We start from the raw sequence: 27,302 nt of genomic DNA, 5'->3' as shown, positions 1-27,302 counted from the left end.
GGGAAGTTGAGAGGTGCAGCCCCTCTGGAGGGCAGTGTTGTAGTTCCACAGGAGGCTAGGAGTGGAGTTGCCATTTGATCTTGCAACCCCGTTGCTAGCTATACGGCCGGAGGAACTGAGAGTGGGGGCACGAAAGGACATTGTACACTAGTGTTTATGGCAGCGTGTTCCCAATCTGCAATGGATGGAGGTGGCCTAAGGGCACAACGATTGAGGAATGGAAGGGGGAACTGTGATGTTTACATACAATGGACTACTGAGCAGCTGCAAGAAGGAATGAAGTTGTGAGGCAATCAACTATGTACTAAACCTTAATGACAGTTGTGAATGAAATGTCAGAAACAAAAAGACAAATATGATACCTCACTCATATAGATTAACTTACATTATACAAACTCAGAGAATTGAGTCAAGAGTATGGGTTATCAGGTTGGGGCCTTATGGTAAAGCTTCCTAGATTGTAAGCTTTTATAGCAGTCACATATATTTAGGAGATGTAACTGATATTTCTAAATTCTGAGATACTGAGCTATTAGTATGTAACTGGTCCCTTCCTTGAAACTTAAGGTATTTATGTGAAACTGGAGACTCAGAGTTAGAGCACTGAAGCTATGAAAGTCAGCACTACCCCATTCAGCAACTGTTTAAAAAGGTAAAAAAGTGATCAGACTTCATCTAGAGCTATGAAGAACCTGATCTGGATAGGACTAAGGTAAATCAAAACACGGGTAAAGGATGATATGGTCCATATTTTTTTTTTGTTTATTTTGTTTATTTTGCACCAAAATGTTTATTTGGTGCAAAATTTATATTTTGGGTAGCACATTAACCAGTTTAACTTGTTTGGTCAGTTTACTTGAACACCATAATTATAGGGAATCCTGAATAGGGCGTGAGATCTCATTGGTTTGTACAAGTTAGTGTGATGTCCCGATATATCCTAGAGTAATTTGGGAGAGAATAAAAAACTATTTGCAGAGCAGGCCACGGTGGCTCAGCAGGTAGAGTTCTCCATGCCATGCCAGAGAGCCAGTGCAGCCCAAGCAGTAAAAACAAACAGAAGAAAACTATTTGCAAAGAACTCTTGGGGGGACTGGGGAGAAAGGAGGAAATATTAAACTTCCCCATCTGGGTTATTCCTGATATTCTCACAACCAGTGGGGACAACCAATTCTATAGGCTGAATCCTCAATATTGGGGCTCATTCCTAAGAAGCTTATTCCTGCAAAGGAGAGGCTAAGCCTACTGATAATTATGCCTAACAGTCACCTCCGGAGAGCTCTTTTGTTGCTCAGATGTAGCCTCTCTGTCCAATAACCTGCAGGTGAACTCACTGCCCTCCCCACTCCAGGGGACATGACTCCCAGGGATGAGCCAGGACCCAACATCATGGGAATGAGAAAGTTTTCTTGACCCAAAAGGGGAAGAGAGAAATGAGACAAAATAAAGTCTCAGTGGCTGAGAGATTTCCGAGTTGGGAGGTTATCCTGAAGGTTACTCTTACACATTATATAGATATCCCTTTTTAGTTTATGGTGTATTGGAGTGGCTAGAGGTACTTGAAATCGTTAAACTGTGTTCCAGTAGCATTGATTCGTGAAGAAGACTGTATATACAGCTTTTACAGTGCAAGGTGTGTGATTATGAAAACCTTGCGTTTGATGCTCCTTTTATCCAACATATGGACAGATCAGTAAAAAATAATAATAAGGATAAAGAATAAAGAAGTAATAGGGGGAAATAAAGGGTAAAAATTGGGTAGGTTGAAATACTGTGGGTCAGTGAGAGGGAGGGATAAGGGGTGTGGGATGTATGAGCTCTTTTTTTTTTCTTTTTATTTCTTCTTCTGGAGTAATGCAAACGTTCTAAAAATGATCATGGTGAAGAAAAACTGGGCGATGATACTGTGGGCCATGATTGTATGATATGGAGGGACTGTATGTGTGCGGATATTTCTCAATAAAAATACTTAAAAGATTCAACTTTTTATAACACACCTTTGTTTCAATGAATTTTATTCATGTTATATTTTTGCTGAAAATTAAAATACTATAATCAGGGTCTGATTTATTTTTTTCTAAATATCTGGGGCTGGCTATTGAAAAACAGAAAATTTACATTAAACTAAATCAACTTACTTAAAGATTTAAATTTTCCCTGGTCAGAATAGACCAAGACACCTGAGAGCAAAAGGAAGGGCTAGCAATAATTAGGCCAGGACACCAGACATAAACCAAGTCAGTCTTATAAATATGACACGATACATAAGCACCCTAACTACAGGTATTTATTTTATATAGACTAGACTCTTTCTTCAGACAAAAAAGGAATTAAAATATACCTGTAAAATGTCTACAGCTAAAATGAACCCCATTTCTATTTTCATAGTCTGTCAAACAAGTTATATATATGATAGAGTGTTTAAATCATGGTAGAAATTAGTATCTTTTTTGGCTGAAAGCCAGCAAAATCATTTATCAATAAGCATAATAAAAATTCAACTGTGGTAGAAATCACATGTGAACATTAAACTGCAGTTATTGTATACATTCATATTTCAATTGCTTCTACTTATTCTGCCTATTCATTTCAAACAACAATGGATAATTAAACATCAGATCTAAACTGAAGAAGAAAAATCACTCTCCCAAATATGGTAAATTTTTCATGGATATTTAATATCCTCATTGTAGAATATTTTATAAACACTGAAGGACATAAGAATCAAGAGAGAAATTAAACATTTTATATCCAAACATTTTACTACCTTCCTGTTTATGGTTCCCTCAGATTCTGCAGAATTTCCTCACACTCTGTAAATTTGTGAGCAGTGTGAGCAGATCCTGGGAAGGGGATGGTTTCTAACTTCTTTTCTACATCTTCCTCCTCCTGGCACAGAGCTTGCTAAGTGACAAGATCTCCACCTTGAGATAGTATAGAGAGGCATTCAACCAGGTAAGGATTTAGGCTTAATCCCTGGCCTGCCTGCCTCTCACTCATTACACAGCCTTAGGCTTAGTTTCTTTCCTGTTTGTGCCTCACATCCTGCTACTGAACAACAAAGGAGCCAAGACCAAATAATCAGCAAGAAATCTCTTAGATCTGACCTCTACTTCTTTGCATTACTAATGCCTTATAAAATAGGATATCACTGCAGACAGCTGATGCAGCAATTTTCTCTCTGTTCTGGACAAAGAAACAATAAAAATATAAATGCTTTCATACCCACTGGTCATAACCACGACCCACTCTTTAGAGAAGCATGTTAACAGTGCATACAAACGCTTCATACATCTTCAGAAAAAGGATCAATTGGCACCCTTTTAAGTCCCTAGATGATGAATTTTGTTTAGACCAAATGGAACAAGGTATCCTTTAAGACAATCATTCAGAATTTTATACTTATCCCTTTCAGTTGACTGACCAGTTCAAATTGCAGGTTTTTTTTTAAACTAAATTGAATGAATCAAACATAAAAAAGGATACTAAAAATGTAATGCTATCCTGAGCTGCACTTATTTATTCATCTGAGTGTCTTCACTATGTGCCAGGTACCATTTTGGGCTGTAGGGATAAAGCAGTGAATAAAATGGACAAAATATCTTACTCTCAGAGAGCTTTCATTCTAAGCAAGCAACATCAACATCAGAGTGCCAGGCATGTGACAAAGGGCAGATTACCCTGCTCTACTTATGCTGGTTAAACGATACCTGAGGACTGCATTCCTTTCTAGGTATGACAGTTTAAGAAGGACATTATTATCAGTTATCAAGTTAATGCCTTTCAGCTCTAAATCTACTCTCTACAGCCCTGTTTTGACAATAAACAGACATTCCTTTCATTAATGTATTGAAAAATACATTAGTGAATCTTCAGGATGTTGTAGTAGGCAATGGATTTTTAGATTTTATACAAAAGCACAGTAACAAAAGAAAAAAGATAAAATGGAATTCATCAAAATTAAAAACTTCTGTGTACCAAAGGCCACCGTTAAGAAAGTGAAAAGATAAACTGTAGAATGAGAAAAAATACTTGAAAACCATTTATCCGATAAGGGATTAACATCCAGGATATATAAAGAACTCCTACAATTCAAAAACAAAAAGACAAACAACCCAATTAAAAAATGTACCAAAACAATTTTAAAAATGTTTTTGCACGAGGAAGAACAAAGGAATGTCATTATTCCAAGGTACTGAAAATAGATGATAATTAATATTTTAAAATGTCACCTTCTGTGTGAGACTAAAGCAAAAAATGTTTATTTGTTACAAAATTTATATTTTGACTAGTGCATTTCCTAATATAACTTATGTAGATAGTTTGATTGAACGCCATAAGTACTTGGAATCTCAGGTAGGACATAAGATTTTGCTGGTTTGTCCAGAGTGATGCACCGATGAATCCCAGAGTGATTCGATCAGTGAGTGGAAAAGTATCTGCAAAGACCCCTTCGGGGAGTGGGGAGAATGTGGAGAAATTCAACTTCCCCAAGTTGAATTATTGATATTCTCACAAGCAGTGTGGACAACCAAAGCTACAGGCTGAGCCCCCTGTCTTGGGGTTTCTTCATATGAAACTTAATCCCAAAAAGGATAAGTCTATTTAAAATTTAGGCCCAAGAGTCACCCCCAAGAAAGCCTCTTTTGTTGCTCAGATGTGGCCTCTCTCTCCAGCCGACACAACGAGCAGTCTCACCACCCTCCCCCTCTCTACGTGGGACATGACTCCCAGGGGTGTGGACCTTCCTGGCAACGTGGGACAGAGATCTTGGAATGAGCGGAGATTTAGCATCAAGGGATTGAGAAAAACCCTAGAATGAGCTGAGATTTAGCATCAAGGGATTGAGAAAACCTTCTCAACCAAAAGGGGGAAGAGGGAAATGAGACAAAGTATCAATGGCTGAGAGATTCCAAACAGAGTTGAGAGGTTATCCTGGAGGTTATTCTTATGCATCAAGTAGATATCATCTTGTTATTCAAGATATAATGGAGAGGCTGGAGGGAACTGCCTGAAAATGTAGAGCTGTGGTCCAGTAGCCATGTTTCTTGAGGATGATTGAATAATGATACAGCTGTCACAATGTGACTGTGTGATTGTGAAAACCTTGTGTCTGATGCTCCTTTTATCTACCTTGTCAACAAAAGAGTAGAATATATGGAATAAAAATAAATAATAGGAGGAAAAAATGCTAAAATAAATTTAGTTTGAAATGCTAGTGATCAATGAAAGCGAGGGATAAGGGGTATGGTAGGTACAATCTTTTTTTTTCTTTCCTGTGTTCATTTTATTTCTTTTTCTATTTTCTTTTTCTGAATTAATGCAAATGTTCTAAGAAATGATGAATATGCAACTGATGATATTGTGAATTACTGATTATGTATGTTGTTTTATTTCATTTATTTTTTAATTAATAAATAAATTGTTTTTAAAAATGTACCAAAGTTCGGGCTTCACCTGGAGCACAGAAAAAAAAATACCAAGAATCTGAAGAGAAATTTCTCCAAAGAAGATACTCAAATGGCCGATAAGAATATGAAAGATACTCAAATCTATTGGGGATTAAATCATGTCCTTCAAAAAAAAAGGCATATTTAGATTCCAACCCTGGTCTTATGGGTCTGAATCCATTTGTAAATAGGACTTTGAAGAAGTTGTTAGTTAAAGTGTGCCCAAACTGAATGAAGATGGGCCTTAATCCAGTATGGTTCAAGTCTTTACAAGCTAAGGAAACTGAACATGGAAAAAGAAGACACAAAGAGCAGACTGGAACCAATGGTACCCAGAGGAGAAAGAACAAGAAATCACCGCGTGTATTAGCCAGCAACCAAACATCAGTCTTCAGAGAATAAGCATTCCCTCTTTGACACTTCAATTTTGGACTTCTTCTAGCCTCAAAACTCTGAGCCAATAAATTCCAATTGTTTAAGTCAACCCATCACATGATATTTGTTATAACAGCCAGGAAACTAAAACAAAATCATTAGCCATCACAGAAGTACAAATTAAAACTGCAATGAAATACACTTCATATCCATTAGAAAGGCTATTAGAAAAAAACCTGAACAATGATACAGAGAAACGGGAACTCTTTTACAGTTAGTGGGAATATCTAATGGTGCAGCCACTACAGAAACAGCATGGCAGTTTCTCAGAAAGTTAAATACAGAATTACCATAAAACCTAGCAACTTCATTTCTATGTATATAACCAAAATAATTGAAAGCAGGGACTCAGACAGGTATTTGCCTACTAATGTTCATTGTAGAATTATCCACAATAGCCAAAAGGTGGAAGCAACCCAACTGTTCATAAACAGATGAATGGAAAAACAAAATGTTGCATATCCTTAGAACAGAATATTATTCAACCATAAAAAGAAGTGCAGAGGTAGTATATGCTACAAAATGGTTGAAACTTGAAGACACTGCGTTCAGTGAAATAAGCCAGATACAAAATGATAAATATTGTATAATTTTTCTGATATGAAATATTTAGAATAAACAAGCTCAGATAGAAAGTATAATAGTGGTTATATAGAGTAGGGGGAGATGTGGAGTTATTGCTTAAAGGGTTTGAGCTTTGGATGAAGACAAAGGAAACAGTCTGGAAACAGTGACAAAAATTACACAATAATGTCAATGTACTTAATGTCACAAAATTGTCCACTTAAAAATGGATACAATTATATTTTATATATATTTACCACAATTAAAAATAAATAAAATACATTCATGAGGGAATCACCTGCATCCCTGAAAAGCTCTGTGGTTGTTCTTCTCTGTAGGCCAGGCAGGATCATGGAAGACCTCATGATTGAGATGGGCTCCCTAATTTCAACAGGGATTATGGGATCCTGGATTGCAGAGGCCAAACAGCAGCACTTAACCACCAGAGGCATGGAGGTATGTCAATAATCTGAATGCCTTAAGCCACCAGGGTCTTCAGTGGCAGCTAACTGATCACAGTGTTTCATAGGCAGTCTACCAGATTACAGATTGGTCTATATAACAGAAAAAAATTCTAGCTCTGGTAGTATAAACCTGACTTAAAAAGTCATGACTTCACTTCTGGGAAGATGGAGCGGAATGGAGTGAGTTTATTCCTGCTCTGTGAAACAAGATAGGAGATTGGGAGAAAATGACTAGGACTACAGGTCCAACGGTATGAGTAAACAAGGAGGGTCTTTAAGTAGTTTGGACAAGGAGAGCATTGGCAGGATCAGGAGGGGAGAGTGAGTGGGTAGGATGACCAAGAGCCCCACCAGGGCGGGCTGTGGTATGTGGGGGAGGTACAATAGGAGCAAGCTGACAGCCTTGGCTCTAGCTGCACAGGTGCCCGGTGGGGAAACCTACCCACCTGGTCAAAGTGAACGGCACCCGTGGGGAGACCTCAGGTGGGCAATCATCCACTGTGGGCTGGTCTCAGGGCAGGAAGAAAGAGCACATGGCCAAGTTCGGGAATAGCGGGCCCACAGCGTGGTATCAGGCAGACCCACCAGTGCTGTGAATCAGCTGATCCCCTAGGCGCTGGCGGGCTATCCAGTACCACCAGCAGAGAAGGGCCAATGGGCTAGCCACTGGGAGCAGCCCCTATGCCAACCTCAAGTCCCTTCCGGTAGGAAGGGCAGGGCTGAGGAAAGAGGAGACTCGAGATCGCCACCTGCTGGCCAGACGCAGTAAGTGCAGGTTGACTGCACCAGACAGGGAGGGAGGAGCCTGAGGTACAAGGAGCCTCGCCATCTCCACCTGTTGGTGAGAAAGGGTAAGTACAGCAAGGGTACTTTCCTATCTGCCTAGAACTTTATAACTATTTTTTTCTTAATATTCTTTTTTTTCTCTTCCACTTTTTAAAAATTTATTCTTTCTATACAATTAGTAGTATAACTGTTCTTTTCATTTTTTATTTTTATACTTAATAAATATTTTTATTATTTATTTTCTATTTTTTATTTCACATATTTTTTATTATTCTATTTTCCTCTTAAATTTTCTATCCCTTTGGTGGGCACCAGTCCCACTTCACTACCAGTATATCCTGGGGTGTCTCCTTTTGATTCTGGGGCCTACTACCGTAGAGGTGTGTTTTGTTGTTCTTGTTCTCGTGTTTCATAATTTTCATTAATTTAATCTTATTATTATTATCTTTGTTTCATTTTTTCTTGTGGGTTTTTTTTTTTTTTGGTGCACAGGCTGGTAATCAAGCCTGGATCTCCTGCATGGTGGGCAGCCATTCTGCCACTGAAGAACCATATACCCCAGACTAGCTCCTAGCAGAACCTTAAGTTGAATTTATCCCCTACATGAGATCCAGATCTTGATTTGGCAGAGAATAACTGACAAACAAAGTACAAAAGGAAACACTCAACAAAAAACAAGTGAATACAAAACTTCAGGAGAGTAAAGGAAACCAACTTGCAAAATAACCATCTTAAGATAATCAAATGCCCTGAACACAACAAAAAATCACAAAGCACATGAAGATGCAAGCATAAATGGCCCAGCCAAATGACCAAATCAAAATTCCAGAGGGGATACAGAATATGGAACAACAACTCAAGGATATTTATAAAGAAATAAAGCATATCAGGAAGACACTAGAAGAGCATAAAGAAGAATTCAGGAGGTTAACAGAAAATGGAATATCTCACAGAAATGAAAGATACAGTAGACCAAATTAAAAATATACTGGAGACACACCATAGTAGATTAGAAGAAACAAAAGGAAGAGTAAGTGAGCTAAAAGGTAGAACAACTAAACTAGAGTGCACAAAAGAAAAAATGGCAAGAAAAATGGAAAAAAAATGCACTTGGATTTTAGGAAACTGATGGAGAACAGGAGGCACACAAATATAAGAAACATTGGTACCCCAGAAGGAGAAGAAAAGAGTAAACAGTTGGGAAAAATACTTGAAGATACAATCAGGAAAACTTCCCAACCTTTATAAAAGACATGAATGTGCAAGTCAACTCCCAGCAAACTTCAAATAGAATAAATCCAAACAGACCTACTCCAAGACACGTACTAATCAGACTGTCAGATATTGAAGAGAAACAGAAAGTCCTAAAAGCAGCATGAGAAAAGAGAAAACTGACTTTTTCAGTTCATAAGACTGACTTCAGACTACTCAAGAGGCACCATGGAGGCAATAAGGCAGTGGTATGATATATTTAAGATCCTGAATGAGAAAGGCTTTCAACCAAGAATTCTTTATCCAGCCAAGCTATCCTTAAGAATTGAGGAAGAGGTTAAAGTCTTCAAAGACAAAGAAAGACAGAGAGAATCTAGTTAAAAAGAGACCAGCCCTACAAGAAATACTAAAGGGAGCCATGTTAGCTGATAAAAAAGGACAGGAGAGAGAGGTCTGGACGAGGGCAAAGAATTGAAGAATATGAATAATGGTAATTTAATGCAAAAGAACCCAGAGAAAGTAAATAATATACAGATCTGACAGATACAAACTAAAGGACAAGATGGTAGAGTCAAGGATCGCTTTTACAGTAATTACTTTGAATGTTATTGGACTAAACTCACCAATTAAAAGATACAGATTGACAGAATTGATTAAAAAACATACTCCATCTATATGTTGTTTACAAGAGACACATATTAGACTCAAGGACACAGATTCAAAGTGAAGGGATGGAAAAAGATCTTCTATGCAAGCTGTAATCAAAAGAAAGCAGGAATAGCTATACCAATATCAGACAAAATAGAGTATAAATGCAAAGAAGTCATAAGAGACAAAGAAGGCCACTGCATATTAATAAGAGGGACAATTCACCAGGAAGAAATAACAACCATAAATGTGTATGCTCCCAATCAAGGAGCTCTGTTCTAGTTTGCTAGCTGCTGGAATATGATATACCAGAAATGGAACAGCATATAAAAGGGGGAATTTATTAAGTTGCAAGTTTCCAGTTCTAAGGCTGTGAAAATGTCCCAATTAAAGCAAGGATATAGAAATGTCCAATCCAAGGCATCCAGGGAAAGATACCTTGAATTAAGAAGGCTGATGATGTTCAGGGTTTCTCTCTCAACTGGAAAGGCACATGGCGAACATGGTGACATCTGCTAGCTTTATCTCCAGGCTTCTTGTTTCATGAAGCTTCCCCAAGGGCATTTTCCTTCTTCATCTCCAAAGGTCTCTCACTGTGTGGGCTCTTGCAGTTCTTGTTGCCAGTGGCTCTGTGGTTCTCTCCAAAATGCTTCCTCTTTAAAAAGATTCCAGTAAACAAATCAAGATCCACCTGGAATGGGTAGAGTCACATCTCCATCTAATTATACATTAATACCCACAATTGGGTTGTCACATCTCAGTGGAGATAATCTAATCAAGTTTCAACCTACAATGCTGGATAAGGATTAAAAGATCTACAAGATGGATCAGGATTAAAACATGGCTTTTCTAGCATTCATAATCCTTTTAAACCAGCACAAGTTCCAAAGTACATGAGGCACATATTGGAAAAACTGAAAAGAGCTATAGACATATCAACAGTAATGGTGGAAGACTTCAATACACCACTCTCCACTATAGATGGAACCATACAGAGGATCAACAAGAAAATAGAGAACCTAAATAATGGGATAAATGAATTAAACCTAACAGACATATATAGATCATTACACCCCAAACACCAGGATAAACATTCTTCTCTAGAACACATGGAACCTTCTCCAGGATAGATCATATATTAGGACACAAACTGAATCTTGATAAATTTAATAAGACTGAAATTATCCAAAGTACCTTCTCTGATCACAACGGAATAAAGTTGGAAATTAACAATCACCAAAAAACCAGAGCTTTCACAAACATATGGATATTAAACAACATATTCTTAAATAACTTGTGAGTCAAGAAAGAAATTGCTAGAGAAATCAGCAAATATCTAGAGATGAATCATGATGAGAATACAACATATCAAAACTTATGGGATGCAGCAAAGGCAGTGCTGAGAAGGAAATTTATTGCCCTAAATGCTTATATTAAAAAACAAGGAAAACTCCGTGGCAGAATTCTTGCTGCCATGTCGGAGACCCAGGTTTGATTTCCGGTGTCTGCCCCTGAAAAAAACAAAAACAAAAACAAAAAAACAACCTAAGGACGAGCAAAACTTGAGGATTTAACTGCTCACCTGGAGAATTTAGAGGAAGAACAGCAAACTAAACCCAAAGCAAAGAAATAATAAAGACTCAAAATAAACAAACGAGAGAACAGTAAAACAATGGAAAGAATCAACAAAACTAAAAGTTGGTTCTTAGAGAAAATAATTAAACAGATGGTTCCCTAGCTAGACCAACAAAGTAAAAAGAGAGAGGACACAAATAAAATCAGAAGTGAGAGGGAGGGTTGTTACCACAGATCATGAAGAAATTTTTTAAATCATAAGAGAATATTATGAACTGTATGCTAACAAACTAGACAACTTAGATGAGATGGACAAATTCCTAGAAACACACAAATTACCTATACTGACTCTAGAAGAAATAGAAGATCTCAACAAACCAATTACAAGTAAAGAGAGTCAATCAGTCATCTTTCCATACCTGTCTCTCTCTCAGCCAACAGGGCAAGCAAACTCACTGCCCTCCCCCTCTCTATGCGGGACATAACTCCTAGGACTGTAAACCTCCCTGGCCATGTAGGACAGAAATCCTAGAATGAGCTGGGACTCAGGATCAAGGGATTAAGAAAACCTTCATGACCAAAAGGGGGAAGAGAGAAATGAGATGAAATAAAGTGTCAGTGACTGAGAGATTTCAAATAGAGTCACAAGGTTATTCTGGAGGTTATTTTTACACATTATATAGATATCCCCTTTTTACTTTAAGTTGTATTAGAGAGGCTAGAAGAAGTGCCTGAAACTGTAAAGCTGTGTTCCAGTAGCCATATTTCTTGAAGATGAATATATAATGATATAGCTTTTGCAATGTGACTGTGTGATTGTGAAAACCTTGTGTCTGGTGCTCCTTTCATCTATGGTATGGACATATGAATAAAAACTATGGATTAAAAATGAATAAATAATAGGGGGAACAAATGTTAAAATAAATTGAATAGATTGAAATACTAATGATCAATGAAAGGGAGTAGTAAGGGGTATAGAAAAAAATAGGCAGAACGAAGGTTAAAATATATTGAGTAGATGGAATTATTAGTGGTCAATGAGAGGGAGGGGTAAGTGGTATGATATGTATGAGTTTTTTCTTTCTTCTTTCTATTTCTCTTTCTGGAATGATGCAAATGTTCTAAAAAGTGATCATGATGATGAATATACTACTATGTGATGATATTGTGAGCCACTGACTGTACACCACATATGAAAAGTATGTTAAGAATGTTTGTGTGTTGTTTTGTTTTGTCAGTTAAAAAAAAAAAATCTTCCCACAAAAAAAAGCCCAGGACAGGATCGTTTCACAGGAGAATTTTATCAAACACTTCAAAAACAACTAATCCCAAACCTGCTAAAACTCTCCCAAAAAATCGAGGAAAAAAGAATGATACCTAACTCATTTTATGAAGCTAACATCACTCTAATACCAAAATCAGATAATGATACAAGAAAAGAAAAGTACAGACCAATTTCTCTAGTGAACATAGATACAAAAATTCCTAACAAAGTACTTGTAAACCTTATCCAATATCCCATTAAAAGCATTATACCTCATGACTAAGTGGGATTCATACCAGGAATGCAAGGATGGTTCAACATAAGACAATCAATGTAATACAGCACATTAACAAATCAAAAGGGAAAATCCCTTGATCATAAAGATTGATGCTGAAAAAGCATTAGACAAAATCCAGCATCCTTTCCTGATAAAAACACTTCAAAAGTCAGAAACTGAAGGAAACTTTCTCAGTATCATAAAGGGCATATATAAAAAACCCATAACCAGCAACATACTTAATGATGAGACATTGAAAGCATTCCCCTTAAGATCAGGAATAAGACAAGGATGTCCACTGTCACTACTATTATTCAACACTGTATTAGAAGTACTAGCTGGAGCGATTAGATAGGAGAAAGAAATAAAGGGCATGCAAATAGGAAAGGAAGAAGTAAAACATGGGAAACAGACCTTTTGACCTTCAGGCTAAACCCTGAGATGGTGACCCAGAACACTAGGTCACGTAACTCTTGTGGGGACCCTCGCTCGTCTCCTATAGGGAAACTTTCAAGGGTAAGAGGGCTGGGGGCTAGAATGTGCTATTCTTTGAGAAATTTCACAGATAAACAACTTAGCTTAAAAGGTTTTGCGTTTTCTTACATTTTACATTTTGACATAATTGTAATTAACATTAAAGATTAACTTGCTATTACTTCCTCCTGCCTTCTGAAGTAACCACTAATAAATAGCTGGAGCAAAACTAGCAAAGGGCTTTTGGCTCTAGAAGTTCAAGAGTCCCCTGCTTCCATTTTCAGAAATCTGTGCCTGTCTTAATTCTTGCGTCACCCTGTCAGCAATAGTAAAACTTTCTTTATTTGCAGATAACATGATCCTACCCTTGTAAAACACTGAGAAATCTACAGCAAAGCTACTTGAGCCAATAAATACAGCAAAGTGGCAGGATGGAAGATTAATGTACAAAAATCAGTGATGTTTCTATACACAAGCAATGACCTATCTGAGGTGACAACTAACGAAACAATTCCATTCAGAATAGCGACCTGAATAATCAGGCATCTAGGAATAAGCCTAACCATGGATCAAGGACTTATACACAGAAAATTATTTTAAAAATTGCTAAAAGAAATTAAAAATTACCTAAGTAGATGGAAAGACATTCCATGCTCATGGATAGGACGGTTGAATATTGTCAAGATGCTAATACTATCCAAACTAATCTACAGATTCAATGCAATACCAATCAAAATCCCAACAACCTTATTTGAAGACTTTAAAAAGCCAGTTATCAAATTCATATGGGAGGGAAAGAGACCCTGAATAGCTAAAGATATCCTAAAAAAGAACAGTGAAGTGGGAGGACTATCATTTCGTGACTTCAAAGCTTATTTTAAAGCCACAGTGGTCAAAAGAGCATGGTACTAAAAAACAAACAAACCAAAAAAAAAAAAAAAAAGCATGGTACTGGCACAAAGATAGAAGAACTGACCAGTAGAATAGTTTAGAGTGTAGAGATTGACCACCATATTTATGGATATCTAATCTTCAATAAGGCCCCCAAATTCACTGAACTGGAACAGAACAGTATTTTCAATAAATGGGCATGGGAGAACTGGATTTCAAAAGCAAGAAGAGTGAAAGAGGACCCCTACCTTACATCCTATACAAAAATTAATTCAAAATGGATTAGACCTAAATGTAAGAGCCAGTATCATAAAACTTCTGGAAGAAAATGTAGGAAAACATCTTAAGACCTAGTAATAGGAGGTAGCTTCTTAAACTTTACACCTAAAGCACAAGTTGTGAAAGAAAAAAATAGACAAATGGGAACTCCTTAAGATCAAGAGCTTCTGTGCCCCAGAGGACTTTGTTAAAAACATGAAGACGCAGGCAACTCAATGGGAGAAAATATTTGGAAACCACATGTTAGATAAAGGCTTGATATCCTGTGTACATAAAGAAATAATATAGCTCAATAACAAAAGAACAAACAACCCAGTTACAAACGGGCAGGGGAAATGAATAGCACTTTTCTGAAGAGCAAATACAGATGGCTAAAAAGCACATGAAGAGCTATTCATCTTCAATGGCTATAAGGAAGATGCAAATTAAAACGACAATGAGATACCACCTCACACCTCTAAGAATGGCTGCTATTACACAAACAGTAAATTACAAATGTTGGAGAAGATGTGGAGAAATTAAAACACTTATTCACTGCTGGTGGGAATGTCTAACGATTCACCTTCTGTGAAGTCAGTTTGATGATTCCTCAGAAAAATAAATATGGAGTTGCCCTATGACCTGGCAATACCAATACTCAGTGTATACACAGAGGAGTTGAGGGCAGTGACATGAACAGACATTTGCACACCAATGTTCATAGCAGCACTATACAAAATTGCCAAGAGATGGAAACAATGTAGGGCTAACAACAGACGAGTAAATAAACAAAATGTGGTGTATACATATGATGGAATATTATGCAGTAGTAAGATGAAATGATGTCCTGAAACATATGACAATGTGGATGAACCTTGAGGATATAATGCTGAATGCAATAAGTTAAGACACAAAAGGACAGATACTGTATGGTTCAGTTATTATGACTCTGGTAAAACCTCCAGGGCTTTGGAGCAGCTAGAAGAAAAAATCTGAGATGAGGGAATGGCAGCCCATGACAAACTCTGGGACCTGTTCTGTAATTGCTTGTTGCAGTGTGCTTTGAAAATTATTGCTCTTTTCTTTATATATATGTTATATCTTACAGCAACAGCAACAAAAGTTTTTAAAAAAAGAAAAAAACCTATAGGCAACTATAGTAATATTAGATAAAATAAATTCCTGAAGTCAAAAATTTGAAAATGTTTAGTAACATAGGACACACTACAGCAAAGTTGATATTTGTATAACTTTTTACTTAATATTTTGAGAACACATACAGTTTTGATAGTTAATAAAATGGTACTTAAGATAATGTTTAACATTTAGAATCTAAAAAACTCTATATCTATAGATTTCTTCCCATCTTTGCTTTAATTTTAAGTTGGTTTATGAAACATCTTGTACAAACAGGCTTTACATTGACTACTTAGATATTTTATTTAAATATGTCTATGGATAAGCTAACTAAGATACCCATTTAGGTGGTTAAGATTTCCATATGTTAATTGTAAAAATATTTGTATCTTCATATTTTCCTGAAATCAGGAAAATATTTAGTCATAGGTCATTATTTTAGCAATGTAGATATTTGTAATAATTTTCTACTTGATATTTTGAGAACATTCACAATTTTGACTGCTGGGAAAAAAAAGTCATTACCTCTCACCCAGTCTCCAGACAGAAGTCAATTCACAAACCTAGGTCCTCTTGAAGAAGGACCCTGGAGTATTTCCAGAAGTACATACTATGAATTCTCCTCCAAGCTTCCCTAAAGGGACCCACTGCCATTTACTAGAGTGACTGCATATTAGAGAAAAGGAAATGACCTTTTAGGGCTTACTAATTCCTGGGGAACCAAAATACCACTGCAGCCTACCAATGAAAGTGAGGGCTTACATGGTCAGATAAAAAATGGAATGCTTTGTTATACTGACCCATCAATTTCTGAATGAATAATTGAAATAAATATACTTAGCAACTGGTGGAATCTCCCCACTGGCAGATCCTGGCAGAGTTAAAGAGATTAATGTCACCATTAAAAACTTGAAAGAAGCGGAAACCGCCCCTGAGAATCGCCAGCCGCGCCTCGGCCGCGGAGCACCCCCACGGGCTCCTCAGTAGTTTGTCCTGATGACGCACTTATTTTCCGCATCTCCTTCCCCACAGAGGCCGCCGAACCGGCGGGAGCCAGGTGCGCCGACAAGCCTCGCGCTATGGGCAACATCCAGAAGAAGCTCTCCCGCGAAGGCGGCAAGCGGCCGGAAAGGGGCGCGCCGTGGCGGGAGCGGGTGCCGGGACCTGGTGCAGACAAGCTAGGTCGACCCCGGGCCCCAGTGACTGCGGGCGGCGCCAACGGGCACCCGGGCGGCGGGCGGGGCGCTGGGGACCCCGCCGCGCCCGCGTGTACACCTGCCCCGGTCGCCCCAAGGGCCCCAGCCGGCCTGAAGAGCCAGGGCAACGAGCTGTTTAAAAACGGGCAGTTTGCGGAGGCGGCGCTCAAGTACTCAGCAGCGATAGCTCAGCTGGAGCCTGCAGGGCCTTGGAACTTCAACCATTTTCAATCAAGCCTCTTTTGCGACGAGCAATGGCCTATGAAACTTTAGAGCAGTATCGGAAAGCTTACGTGGATTATAAAACAGTGTTGCAAATAGACTGTGGAATCCAGATAGCAAATGACAGTACTAACAGAATAACAAGAATTTTAATGGATGTGGATGGACCAAGCTGGCGGGAGAAGCTGTCGCCTATCCCAGCCATGCCCACCTCCGCACAGGTGCGAGCATGGCAGCCTGCAGCAGAGGCGACCCCAGACCGAGCGGGAGATTCCTGCAGCCATGGCCACCCAGGCATCCCAGATGAAAAAATGTTTAGAACCCTGAAGGAAGACGGAAATCAATGTGTAAAGGACAAAAACTATAAAGATGCCCTTTGGAAATACAGTGAATGCTTAAAGATTAACAATAAGGAGTGTGCCATATATACAAACAGAGCTCTCTGTCACCTGAAGCTGGGCCAGTTTGAAGAAGCAAAGCAGGACTGTGACCAGGCACTTCACATCGACGATGGGAGTGTGAAAGCCTGCTACAGACGCGCTCTCGCTCATCAAGGACTCAAGAATTATCAAGAAAGTTTAAATGATCTCAATAAAGTACTCGTATTAGATCCAAGTATTGTTGAAGCAAAAAAGGAACTAGAAGAAGTAACCAGATTCCTTAATATTAAGGGTAATACAGCATCATTCAACAAAGAAAAAGAAAGAAGGAAAATTAACATTCAAGAGGTGAATGAAGACAATAAAGAGGAGACTGAGAGAACCTCAGAGGTCCCTACTGACTGCCTTGCTTCTGAGAAGGGAAATGAAAGAAATGGGCCACCAGGATACTATGAAAAACTACAGATCTCGAAGCCTAATAATGCCTATGAATTTGGTCAAGTTATAAATGCTATAAGTACTAGGAAAGATAAAGAAGCCTGTGCAGACCTTTTAGCTATCACTGAACCGAAAGATTTGCCAGTGTTGTTGAGTAACAAACTTGAAGGGGATACATTCCTCCTCCTCATTCAGTCTCTGAAAAATTATCTTATTAATAAAGATCCCTCATTGGTATATCAGCATCTTTTATATCTGAGTAAAGCAGAAAGGTTTAAGATGATGTTGACATTAATTAGCAAGGGCCAAAAGGAGCAAATTGAACAGCTGTTTGATGACCTTTCAACCACACCAGACAACCAGTTGACCTTAGATGATGTGCAGGCCCTCAAAAGGCAGTATGAGCTCTAAATCAGAATTACTAATAGATTTCTTCTGTATATGTACGTGTGCCTGTGATGCTAATGAGGTGGTGTTGTAGTAGAGTTGCATGGATAAAGGCCAACTTAGAAAAGATCCTTTGGTCTGGACTATAAAGTATTTTACTTATTTTTATACACAGAACATGTATGTTCTACACTCTGCTTTTTATTAGTTGTAAATGTTTTCTTATGTACCAGAGAGCTTACTTCTTTATATTTAATAATAAATATAAAATAAGCATATTTGGAACTCATTCAAAATGCATTTTAAGTTATAGTATATACTTTATTTTAATAACTTGCTGATTAAAATTTTGAGTTAAATTAAAATTTTCTGGCTTTCTAGGAGTCCTCCTAAGTTTGATGGAAATCTGTTTCTTTAAATTCATTTTTAAAAGTGCAAGTCATTTACTTTAATTATTATATCACCTTTATTTCCTGCTAACATATGCATATATATGAACCCTATTTTATACTACTTGTGGATTATAATCAGTTAAGCTGAAATGCAACACTTGAGTCTATAATATATGATTATTAAATAAATTGCTTTGTTAATTGAGAAAAAAAAAAACTTGAAAGAAGCAAGGGTGGTGATAGCTGCCACATTCCCCATTAGCTCACCAGTTTGGTTTATGCAAAAGTTAGATGGATTTTGGACAATGACTGTGAACTACTGTAAACTTAATCAAGTGGTGATGTCAATTGCAGTTGATATTCAAGATACAGTATTGTTAAGGGTGCAAATCAACACGAGGGTAAATCAACTTTGTGTACTATTACTGACCTGGCTAATCACTTTTTATGTACATCAATTTGCAAAAACCACCTGAAACATTGTTTTTACCTGATGGGATCTCAGTGCACCTTCACAGTTTTACCTTAGGACTTGATCAACTCTCTTGTCATAATATAGTCCATAGAGCTCTTAAACATCTTGACGTTCCACAAACATCCTGACATTCCAAAAACATCTCACTGGCCCACTATATAGATGTTATGCTAATTTATAAGACATGAATACTAGAGGGTGTTAGAGAAAAAATTCAGAAAAATTAAAGTGTCCGTCACATCAATGAAGTATCTGGGGAATCAGTGGTCCACATGTTAGGATTTCCCTTCCAAGGTGAACGATAAATTGCTGCAATTCATATCATCAACAATGAAAAAAAGGCATAATACTTAGTAGGCCTTTTTGGAATTTGGAAGCAACATATACTACATATGAATGTACTTCTTCAAACCATCTATAGACTCACCCATAAGTCTGACAGTCTAGAGCGGGGACCAGAGCAAGAGAAGGCTTGCAATGCAAGCTGCTATGGCAGTTGAGCCTTATGACCCACCAGACTCAATGACACACATTTCCATGACAATGGGGATATAGAACAGAACCTATAGAAAGAAAGTGTAAGAAAACCGAGCCCAGAGAATGGCCAAGATGGCGGCTTAGCGAGGATTTAATTTGTCCTACAGAGCAGCTAGTAAATAGCCAGGAGCACTACAGAATAACTGCTGGGGCCACATGAGTGACCAGACACACAGTGTACACCAGTCTGGACAAGCTGGACCAGCTGTGATCCCACCCACAACCCGTGAGTTTCCCAAGCCATGGTGGCTGGCGCCCCTCCCCCACAGGCTGCTTCCCAGAGGGGAAAGGAAAGAGACTTTACTAGCAGCAGCAAGGGCTAAGCTCTACCAAGCTCCAATTGTGCTTGTGCTTAAATCCAATTTAACAAATTCTGATTACAAAAATAGGCACACAGCTCAGCTAAAATCTCAAGTAAAAGCAGAGGTCGCTGGTTTTTGCCCCAGCGGAGAGGGGTCAGGGCTGACTGAAAAAGAAAAAAGGAAGAAAAAAAAAGTAGTTATTTTGGATTTGAAATGGTCTGGAACCAGAAGGGAAAAAGGGGGCACACAGGACCTGGAGATTGAGCAACATACCAACTTAAGCTCTTAATTGGCAAACCCCCAAGGATCGGGGGTCCTGCTCTGAAAAATATTTTTCTCTTTCGTTTTTGTGGCTGTGTTTCTATGGCTTGACTACTCTTTGGAAACAACTGAAAGGCTTCTCTGGCTCCAACTGCTCCAGGCATAGGTAGAATTAAGCTTGTTGGAGTGTCTGTCTGGAGCTAGTGCCTTCCACAGGAGATGGCTTGGGCCCAGATCAGGTGGAACCCCTCCCTCAAGGAATTCAGACCCCAGGGTCTGGAAAAGTGAAGCATTAAAGCCAGATAACAACCTCTCCTCTGTCTCAACCATGCCCCCAGCAGGAACAGTCTGCTGAAATTAAAGGTATGGCATCACCTTATGCTGGTGGGACCTGCAGGCAGAAAGTGCCATATACTGGGCAGGACAGGAAAAACACAGAGTCTAGAGGCTTCACAGGAAAGCCTTTGTATCTGCTGGGTCTCACCCTCAGGGAATACTGGTGCAAGTGACCCTTTCCTCCTAAGAGGAGGCCAGTTTGGTTTGGGAAAATCTGAGTGGGGTTTATAATACCTAAATAGACCCTCCTAGGAGGGGAAAAAAGGCACCATACACACAGGGCAAGAAACAAGAAAACAAGAACTGAAAAATTCTGATCTGTTAAACAAACCGAGACCAGTTTGGTCTGGGAAAATCTGGTTGGGGTCTATAATACCTAAGTACACCCTCCTAAGAGGGGGGAGGGGGTAAAGGCACCATACAGACAGGGCACGAAACAAGAAAATATGAACTGAAAAATTCGGATCTGTTAAACAAAACCTAAGCTAGAGGTCCAGAATAAGCTAAACTGAATGTCAAAGAAAAGACATACAACAAAGACATACAGCAAGAAAATCCTAGGTAAAAAAGAAGGTGAAAACAATCTCCAGAGCAAACTAATTAAGGTAATTAAATGCCTAGATGCCAGCAAAAAATAACAAATCACAGTTGGAAAAGTGAAGATATGGCCCAGTCAAAGGAACAAACCAACAATTCAAATAAGATACAGGAGTTGAAACAATAAACTCAGAATGTTTGAACAGACATGGAAAACCTCATCAAAAATCAAATCAATGAATTGAGGGAGGAGATAAAGAAGGCAAGGAATGAACAAAAAGAAGAAATGGAACATCTGAAAAAACAAATCACAGAATTGATGGGAATGAAAGGCACAGCAGAAGAGATGAAAAAAACAATGGAAACCTACAATGTCAGATTTCAAGAGGCAAAAGACAGGATTAGTAAACTGGAGGACAGTACATCTGGAAATTGACAAACAAAGGAAAATAAAGGGAAAAGAATGGAAAAATAAGAGCAGGGACACAGGGAATTGAATGACAACATGAAGCGTGCAAATATACGTGCTGTGGGTCCCCCAGGAGGAGAAGAAAAGGGAAAAGGAGGAGAAAAACTAATGGAGGAAATTATCACTGAAAATTTCCCAACTCTAATGAAAGACTTAGAATTACAGATCCAAGAAGTACAGCAAACCTCAAACAGAATAGATCCAAACAGACGTACTCCAAGACACTTACTAATCAGAATGTCAGATGTCAAAGAGAAAGAGAGAATCTTGAAAGCAGCAAGAGAAAAGCAATCCATCACATACAAGGGAAGACCAATAAGACTATGTGTAGATTTCTCAACAGAAACCATGGAGGTGAGAAGACAGTGGGATGATATATTTAAATTACTAAAAGAGAAAACTGCCAACCAAGAATTCTATATCCAGCAAAACTGTCCTTCAAAAATAAGGGAGAGTACTAAGAAATGATGATCATATATCTATGTGATGATATTAAGAATTACTGATTGCATATGTAGAATGGAATGATTTCTAAATGTTGTGTTAGTTAATTTTTTTAATTAATAAAAAAATTTTTTTTAAATGAAGGAGATATTAAAACATTTTCAGACAAAAAAAAATCACTGACAGAATTTGTGACCAAGAGACCAGCTCTGCAAGAAATACTAAAAGGAGGACTAGAGACAGATAGGAAAAGACAGGAGAGAGAAGTGGGGGGGGAGAAAGAGTGTAGGAATGAAGACTATCAGTAAAGTTAAAAAGAAGAAAAATTAGATATGACATATAAAATCCAAAAGGCAAAATGGTAAAAGAAAATACTGCCTGTACAGTAATAATACTAAATGTTAATGGATTATACTTCCCAATCAAAAGACACAGACTGGCAGAATAGATTTAAAAAACAGGATCCATCTATATGCTGTCTACAGGAAACACATCTTAGACCCAAGGGTAAACACAGGTTGAAAACGAAAGGTTGGAAAAAGATATTTCATGCGAATAATCAAAAAAGAGCAAGAGTAGCTATATTAATATCCAACAAATTAGACGTCAAATGTAAAACATTTTAAAGAGACAAAGATGGACACTATGTAGTAATAAAAGGAACAATTCAACAAGAAGACATAACAATCATAAATATTTATGCACGGAACCAGAATACTCCAAAATACATGAGGCAAGCACTGAAAAGAGAAACAGACACATCTATGATTAATAGTTGGAGACTTCAATTCCCCGTGCTCATCAACGGACAGAACATCTAGACAGAGGATCAATCAAGAAACAGAGAACTTGAATACAATAAATGAGCTAGACTTAACAGACATTTATAGACCATCACACCCCACCAACAGCAGAATACACATTTTTCGCAATGCTCATGAATCATTCTCAAGGACAGATATGTGGGTCACAAAGCAAGTCTGAATAAATTTAAAAAGACTGAAATCATACAAAACACTTTCTCAGATCATAAAGGGATGAAGTTGGAAATTCACAAATATATGGAGGCTCAACAACACACTCTTAAACAACCGGTGGGTCAAGGAAGAAATTACAAGAGAAATCAGTAAATATCTTGAGGCAAATGAAAATACAACATATCAAAACCTATGGATGTAGCAAAGGCAATGCTAAGAGGGAAATTTATTGCCCTAAATCCCTATAATGTCAAAAAAGAAGAAAGAGCAAAAATTGAGGAATTAACTGTCCACTTGGAAGAACTAGAGAAAGATCAGCAAATTAACCCCAAAGCAAGCAGAAGGAAAGAAATAATGAAGATTAGGGCAGAAATAAATGAAATTGGGAACATGAAAACAATTGAGAAAAAAACAAAACCAGAAGTTGATTTTATGAGAAAACCAGTAAGATTGATGGACCCTTAGTGAGGTTGACAAAAAGAAGAGAGAGGATGCAAATAAATAAAATCAGAAATGGAAGAGGAGACATAACCACTGACCCCACAGAAATAAAGGAATTAATGATAGGATACTATGAACAACTTTAGGCTAATAAAATCGACAATGTATATGAAATAGACAATGTCCTAAAAAGGCATGAACAGCCAACATTGACTCAAGAAGAAGTAGACGACCTCAACAAACCAATCACAAGTAAAGGAACTGAATCAGTCATTAAGAAGCTCCCCAAAAAGAAAAGCCCAGGACCAGATGGCTTCACAGGTGAATTCTACCAAACATCCCAGAAAGAATTAATACCAATTCTATTCAAACTCTTCAAAAAGATTGAAGAGGAGGGAAAGCTACCTAACTCATTCTATGAAGCCAACATCACGCTTATACCAAAGTCAGACAAAGATATTATAAAAAAAGAAAACTGCACACCAATCTCTCTAATGAATATAGATGCAAAAATCCTCAACAAAATTCTTGCAAATCGAATCCAGCAGCACATTAAAAGAATTATACACAATGACCAAGTAAGATTCATTCCAGGTATGCAAGGATGGTTCAACATAAGAAAATCAATTAATGTAGCACACCATATCAACAAATCAAATCAGAAAAGCCACATAATCATCTCAATTGATGCAAAAACGGTATTTCACAAAATTCAACATCGCTTCCTGTTGAAAACACTTCACAGCACTGGAATAGAAGGGAACTTCCTCAATATGATGAAAAGAATATATGAAAAACCCACAGCTAACATCATCCACAATGGGGAAAGACTGAAAACTTTCCCTGTAAGAGCAGGAACAAGACAAGGATGTCCACTATCACCAATGCTATTCAACATTGTCTAGTCAGAGCAATTAGACAAGAAAAAAGAAATACAAGGCATCAAAATTGGAAAGGAAAAAGTAAAACTCTCACTGTTTGAAGATGATATGATACTACATGTCAACCCCCCCAAAAAAAAAACACAGCAAAACTACTAGAGCTAATAAATAAATACAGCAAAGTGACAAGTCACAAGATCAAAACTCAAAAATCTGCAGTGCTTCTACAAACTAGTAAAGAACAATGTGAGGGGGAAATTAAGAAAAAAGTTCTATTTACAATTGCAACCAAAAGAATAAAATATTTAAGAATAAATTTAACTAAAAAGACAAAAGATGTATACAGAGAAAACCACAAGAAACTGTTAAAAGAAATGACAGACAACCTAAATAAATGGAAGGGCATACCGTATTCATGGACTGGAAGACAAAATATAGTTCAGATGTCAATTCTACCTACACTGATTTACAGATTCAATGCAATACCAATTAAAATCCCCAAAATTTACTTATCAGAAATAGAAAAACCAGTAACCAAATTTATCTGGAAGGGCAGGGTGCCCCGAATAGCTAAAAGTATTCTCAGAAAGAAAAATGAAGTTGGAGGTCTCATGCTACCTGACTTTAAGGTGTACTATGAAGCTACAGTGGTCAAAACAGCATGGTACTGGCATAAAGATAGATATACTGACCAATGGAATCGAATAGAGTGTTCAGATACAGACCCTTTCATCTATGGACAACTAATCTTTGAAAAGGCAGTCAAACCAACTCACCTGGGACAGAACAGTCTCTTCAATAAATGGTGCCTAGAGAACTGGACATCCATATGCAAAAGAATGAAAGAAGATCCATATCTCACTCCCTATACAAAAATTAACTCAAAATGGATCAAAGACCTAAATATCAGATCTAAGATCATAAAGCTGTTAGAAGAAAATGTAGAGAAATACCTTATAAATCTTAGTTTCCTAGACCTTACACCCAAAGCATGAGCACTAAAGAAAGAACTGAGAACTCCTCAAAATTAAACATTTTTGTGCATCAAAGAACTTCATCAAGAAAGTAAAAAGGCAGCCTACACAATGGGAGACAATATTTGGAAATGATATATCGGATAAAGGTCTAGTATCCAGAATATATAAAGAGATTATTCAACTGAACAACAAAAAGACAGACAACTCAATTACAAAATGGGCAAGACTTGAATAGACACTTCTCAAAAGAGAAAATACAAATGGCCAACAGGCACATGAAAAGATGCTCAACTTCTGTGGCTATTACAGAAATGCAAAGCAAAACCACAATGAGATATCATCTCACCCCCACCAGAGTGGCCACTATCAATAGAACAGAAAACGACAAGTGCTGGAGAGGATGTGGAGAAAGAGGCACACTTATTCACTGTTGGCGGGAATGTCAAACGGTACAACTGCTGTGGAAGGCAGTTTGGTGGTTCCTCAGGAAACTAAATATAGAATTGCCATATGACCTGGCAATACCATTGCTAGGTATCTACTCAGAGGACATGAGGGCAAGGACGCAAACGGACATTTGCACACCAATGTTTATAGAAGCATTATTTACAATTGCCAAGAGAGGGAAACAGCCAAAATGTCCATCAACAGATGAGTGGCTAAACAAGCTGTGGCATATACATATGATGGACTATTATGCAGCTGTAAGACAGAATAAAGTTATGAAGTATGTATCAACATGGATGGCCTTTAAGGACATTATGCTGAGTGAGATTAGCCAGAAGCAAAAGGAAAAACAATGTATGGTCTCACTGATATGAACTAACATTAATGAATGAACTTGGATAATTTCAGTTAAGTACAGAGGTCATCAGGAAATAAAAACAGGGTAGATATTGGGTAATTGGAACTGAAGTGATAGAGATTGTGCAACAGGACTGTAAAAATTCAGAAATGGATAGCACAATACTACGTAACTGTAATACAATAATGTTAGAACTCTGAATGAAGCTGAATGTGAGAATGATAGAGGGAGGAGGCCTAGGGGCACAAATGAAATCAGAAGGAAAAATATGCGATAAAGACTGAGATGGTATAATCTAGGAATGTCTAGAGTGTATAATGATAGCAACTAAATGTACAAATTTTAAAATACTTTTGCATGAGGAAGAACAAAGGAATGTCAACACTGCAGGGTGTTGAAAACAGATTGTAATTAAGATTTTAAAACTTTTTTCTGTGTGACACTAAAGTTAAAATTGTTTCTTTGTTACAAAATTTATATTTTGACTAGTGCATTTCCTAATATAACTTATGTGGACAACTTAAGTGAACAGCATAAATACATGGAACCTTGAGTAGGGCATGAGATTTTGTAGGTTTGTCCAGAATGATGCTCCGATACATCCCAGAATGATTTGAACAGTGAATAAAAAAGTATTTGCAAAGTCCCCTTCAGGGTATGGTGAGAAAGGGGGAAAATTCAACTTCCCCAAGTAGAGAATTCTTGGTATTCTCATAAGCAGTGGGGACAACCAAAGCAATAGGCTGAGCGCCCAATCTTGGGGGTTGTTTGTTCGTATGAAACAACCCCACAAAGGATAGGTTAAGCCTACTTAAATTTAGGCCTAAGATCACCCTCAAGAGAATCTCTTTTGTTGCTCAGATGTGGCCTCTCTTTCTCAACAAATCTGACAAGCAAACTCACTGCCCACCCCCTCCTTACAATGGGACATGACTCCCATGGGTATGGACCTTCCTGGCAACTTGGGACAGAAATCCTAGAATGAGCTGGGACTCAGTACCAAGGGATTGAGAAAACCTTCTCGACCAAAAGAGGAACAGAGAAATGAGTCAAAATAAATTGTCAGTGGCTGAGAGATTCCAAACAAGTCGAGAGGTTATCCTGGAAGTTATTCTTACGCATTAAACAGATATCACCTTTTTGGTTAAGGTATAACGGAGAGGCTGGAGGGAACTGCCTGAAAATTTAGAGCTGTGTTCCAGTAGCCATGTTTCTTGAAAATAATTGTATAATGATACAGCTTTTGCAATGTGACTGTGTGATTGTGAAAACCTAGTGTCTGATGCTTCTTTTAATCTAACTTATGGACAGATGAGAAAAACATATCAATTAAAAATAAATAAATAATAGGGGAAACAAATGTTAAAATAAATTTAGTAGATTGAAATGCTAATGATCAATGAAAGGGAG

The 27,302-nt window shown here is 37.7% G+C and overlaps 2 protein-coding genes across 12 annotated transcripts in view; one reads left to right on the top strand and one right to left on the bottom strand.

The window, feature by feature from the left end:
- The window catches only part of LOC143657737 (sperm-associated antigen 1-like), a 32,837-nt gene extending 14,170 nt beyond the window's left edge, over positions 1-18,667 (top strand). The window contains 4 exon segments of the mRNA XM_077130336.1: positions 6,788-6,905; positions 7,546-7,678; positions 16,381-16,836; positions 16,839-18,667. Coding sequence (XP_076986451.1) covers positions 6,788-6,905; positions 7,546-7,678; positions 16,381-16,836; positions 16,839-18,082 — 1,951 coding nt within the window. The 3' untranslated portion in view covers positions 18,083-18,667.
- LOC143657255 (microtubule-associated protein 4-like) overlaps positions 1-27,302 on the bottom strand; it is a 286,603-nt gene that overhangs the window by 115,249 nt on the left and 144,052 nt on the right. The window lies entirely within an intron of this gene.

Source organism: Tamandua tetradactyla, chromosome 15, assembly GCF_023851605.1.
Source record: "Tamandua tetradactyla isolate mTamTet1 chromosome 15, mTamTet1.pri, whole genome shotgun sequence".
Lineage (NCBI taxonomy): Eukaryota > Metazoa > Chordata > Mammalia > Pilosa > Myrmecophagidae > Tamandua > Tamandua tetradactyla.
The sequence above is the reverse complement of the archived record's forward strand: the minus strand, read 5'-3'. Positions and strand labels throughout refer to the sequence as shown.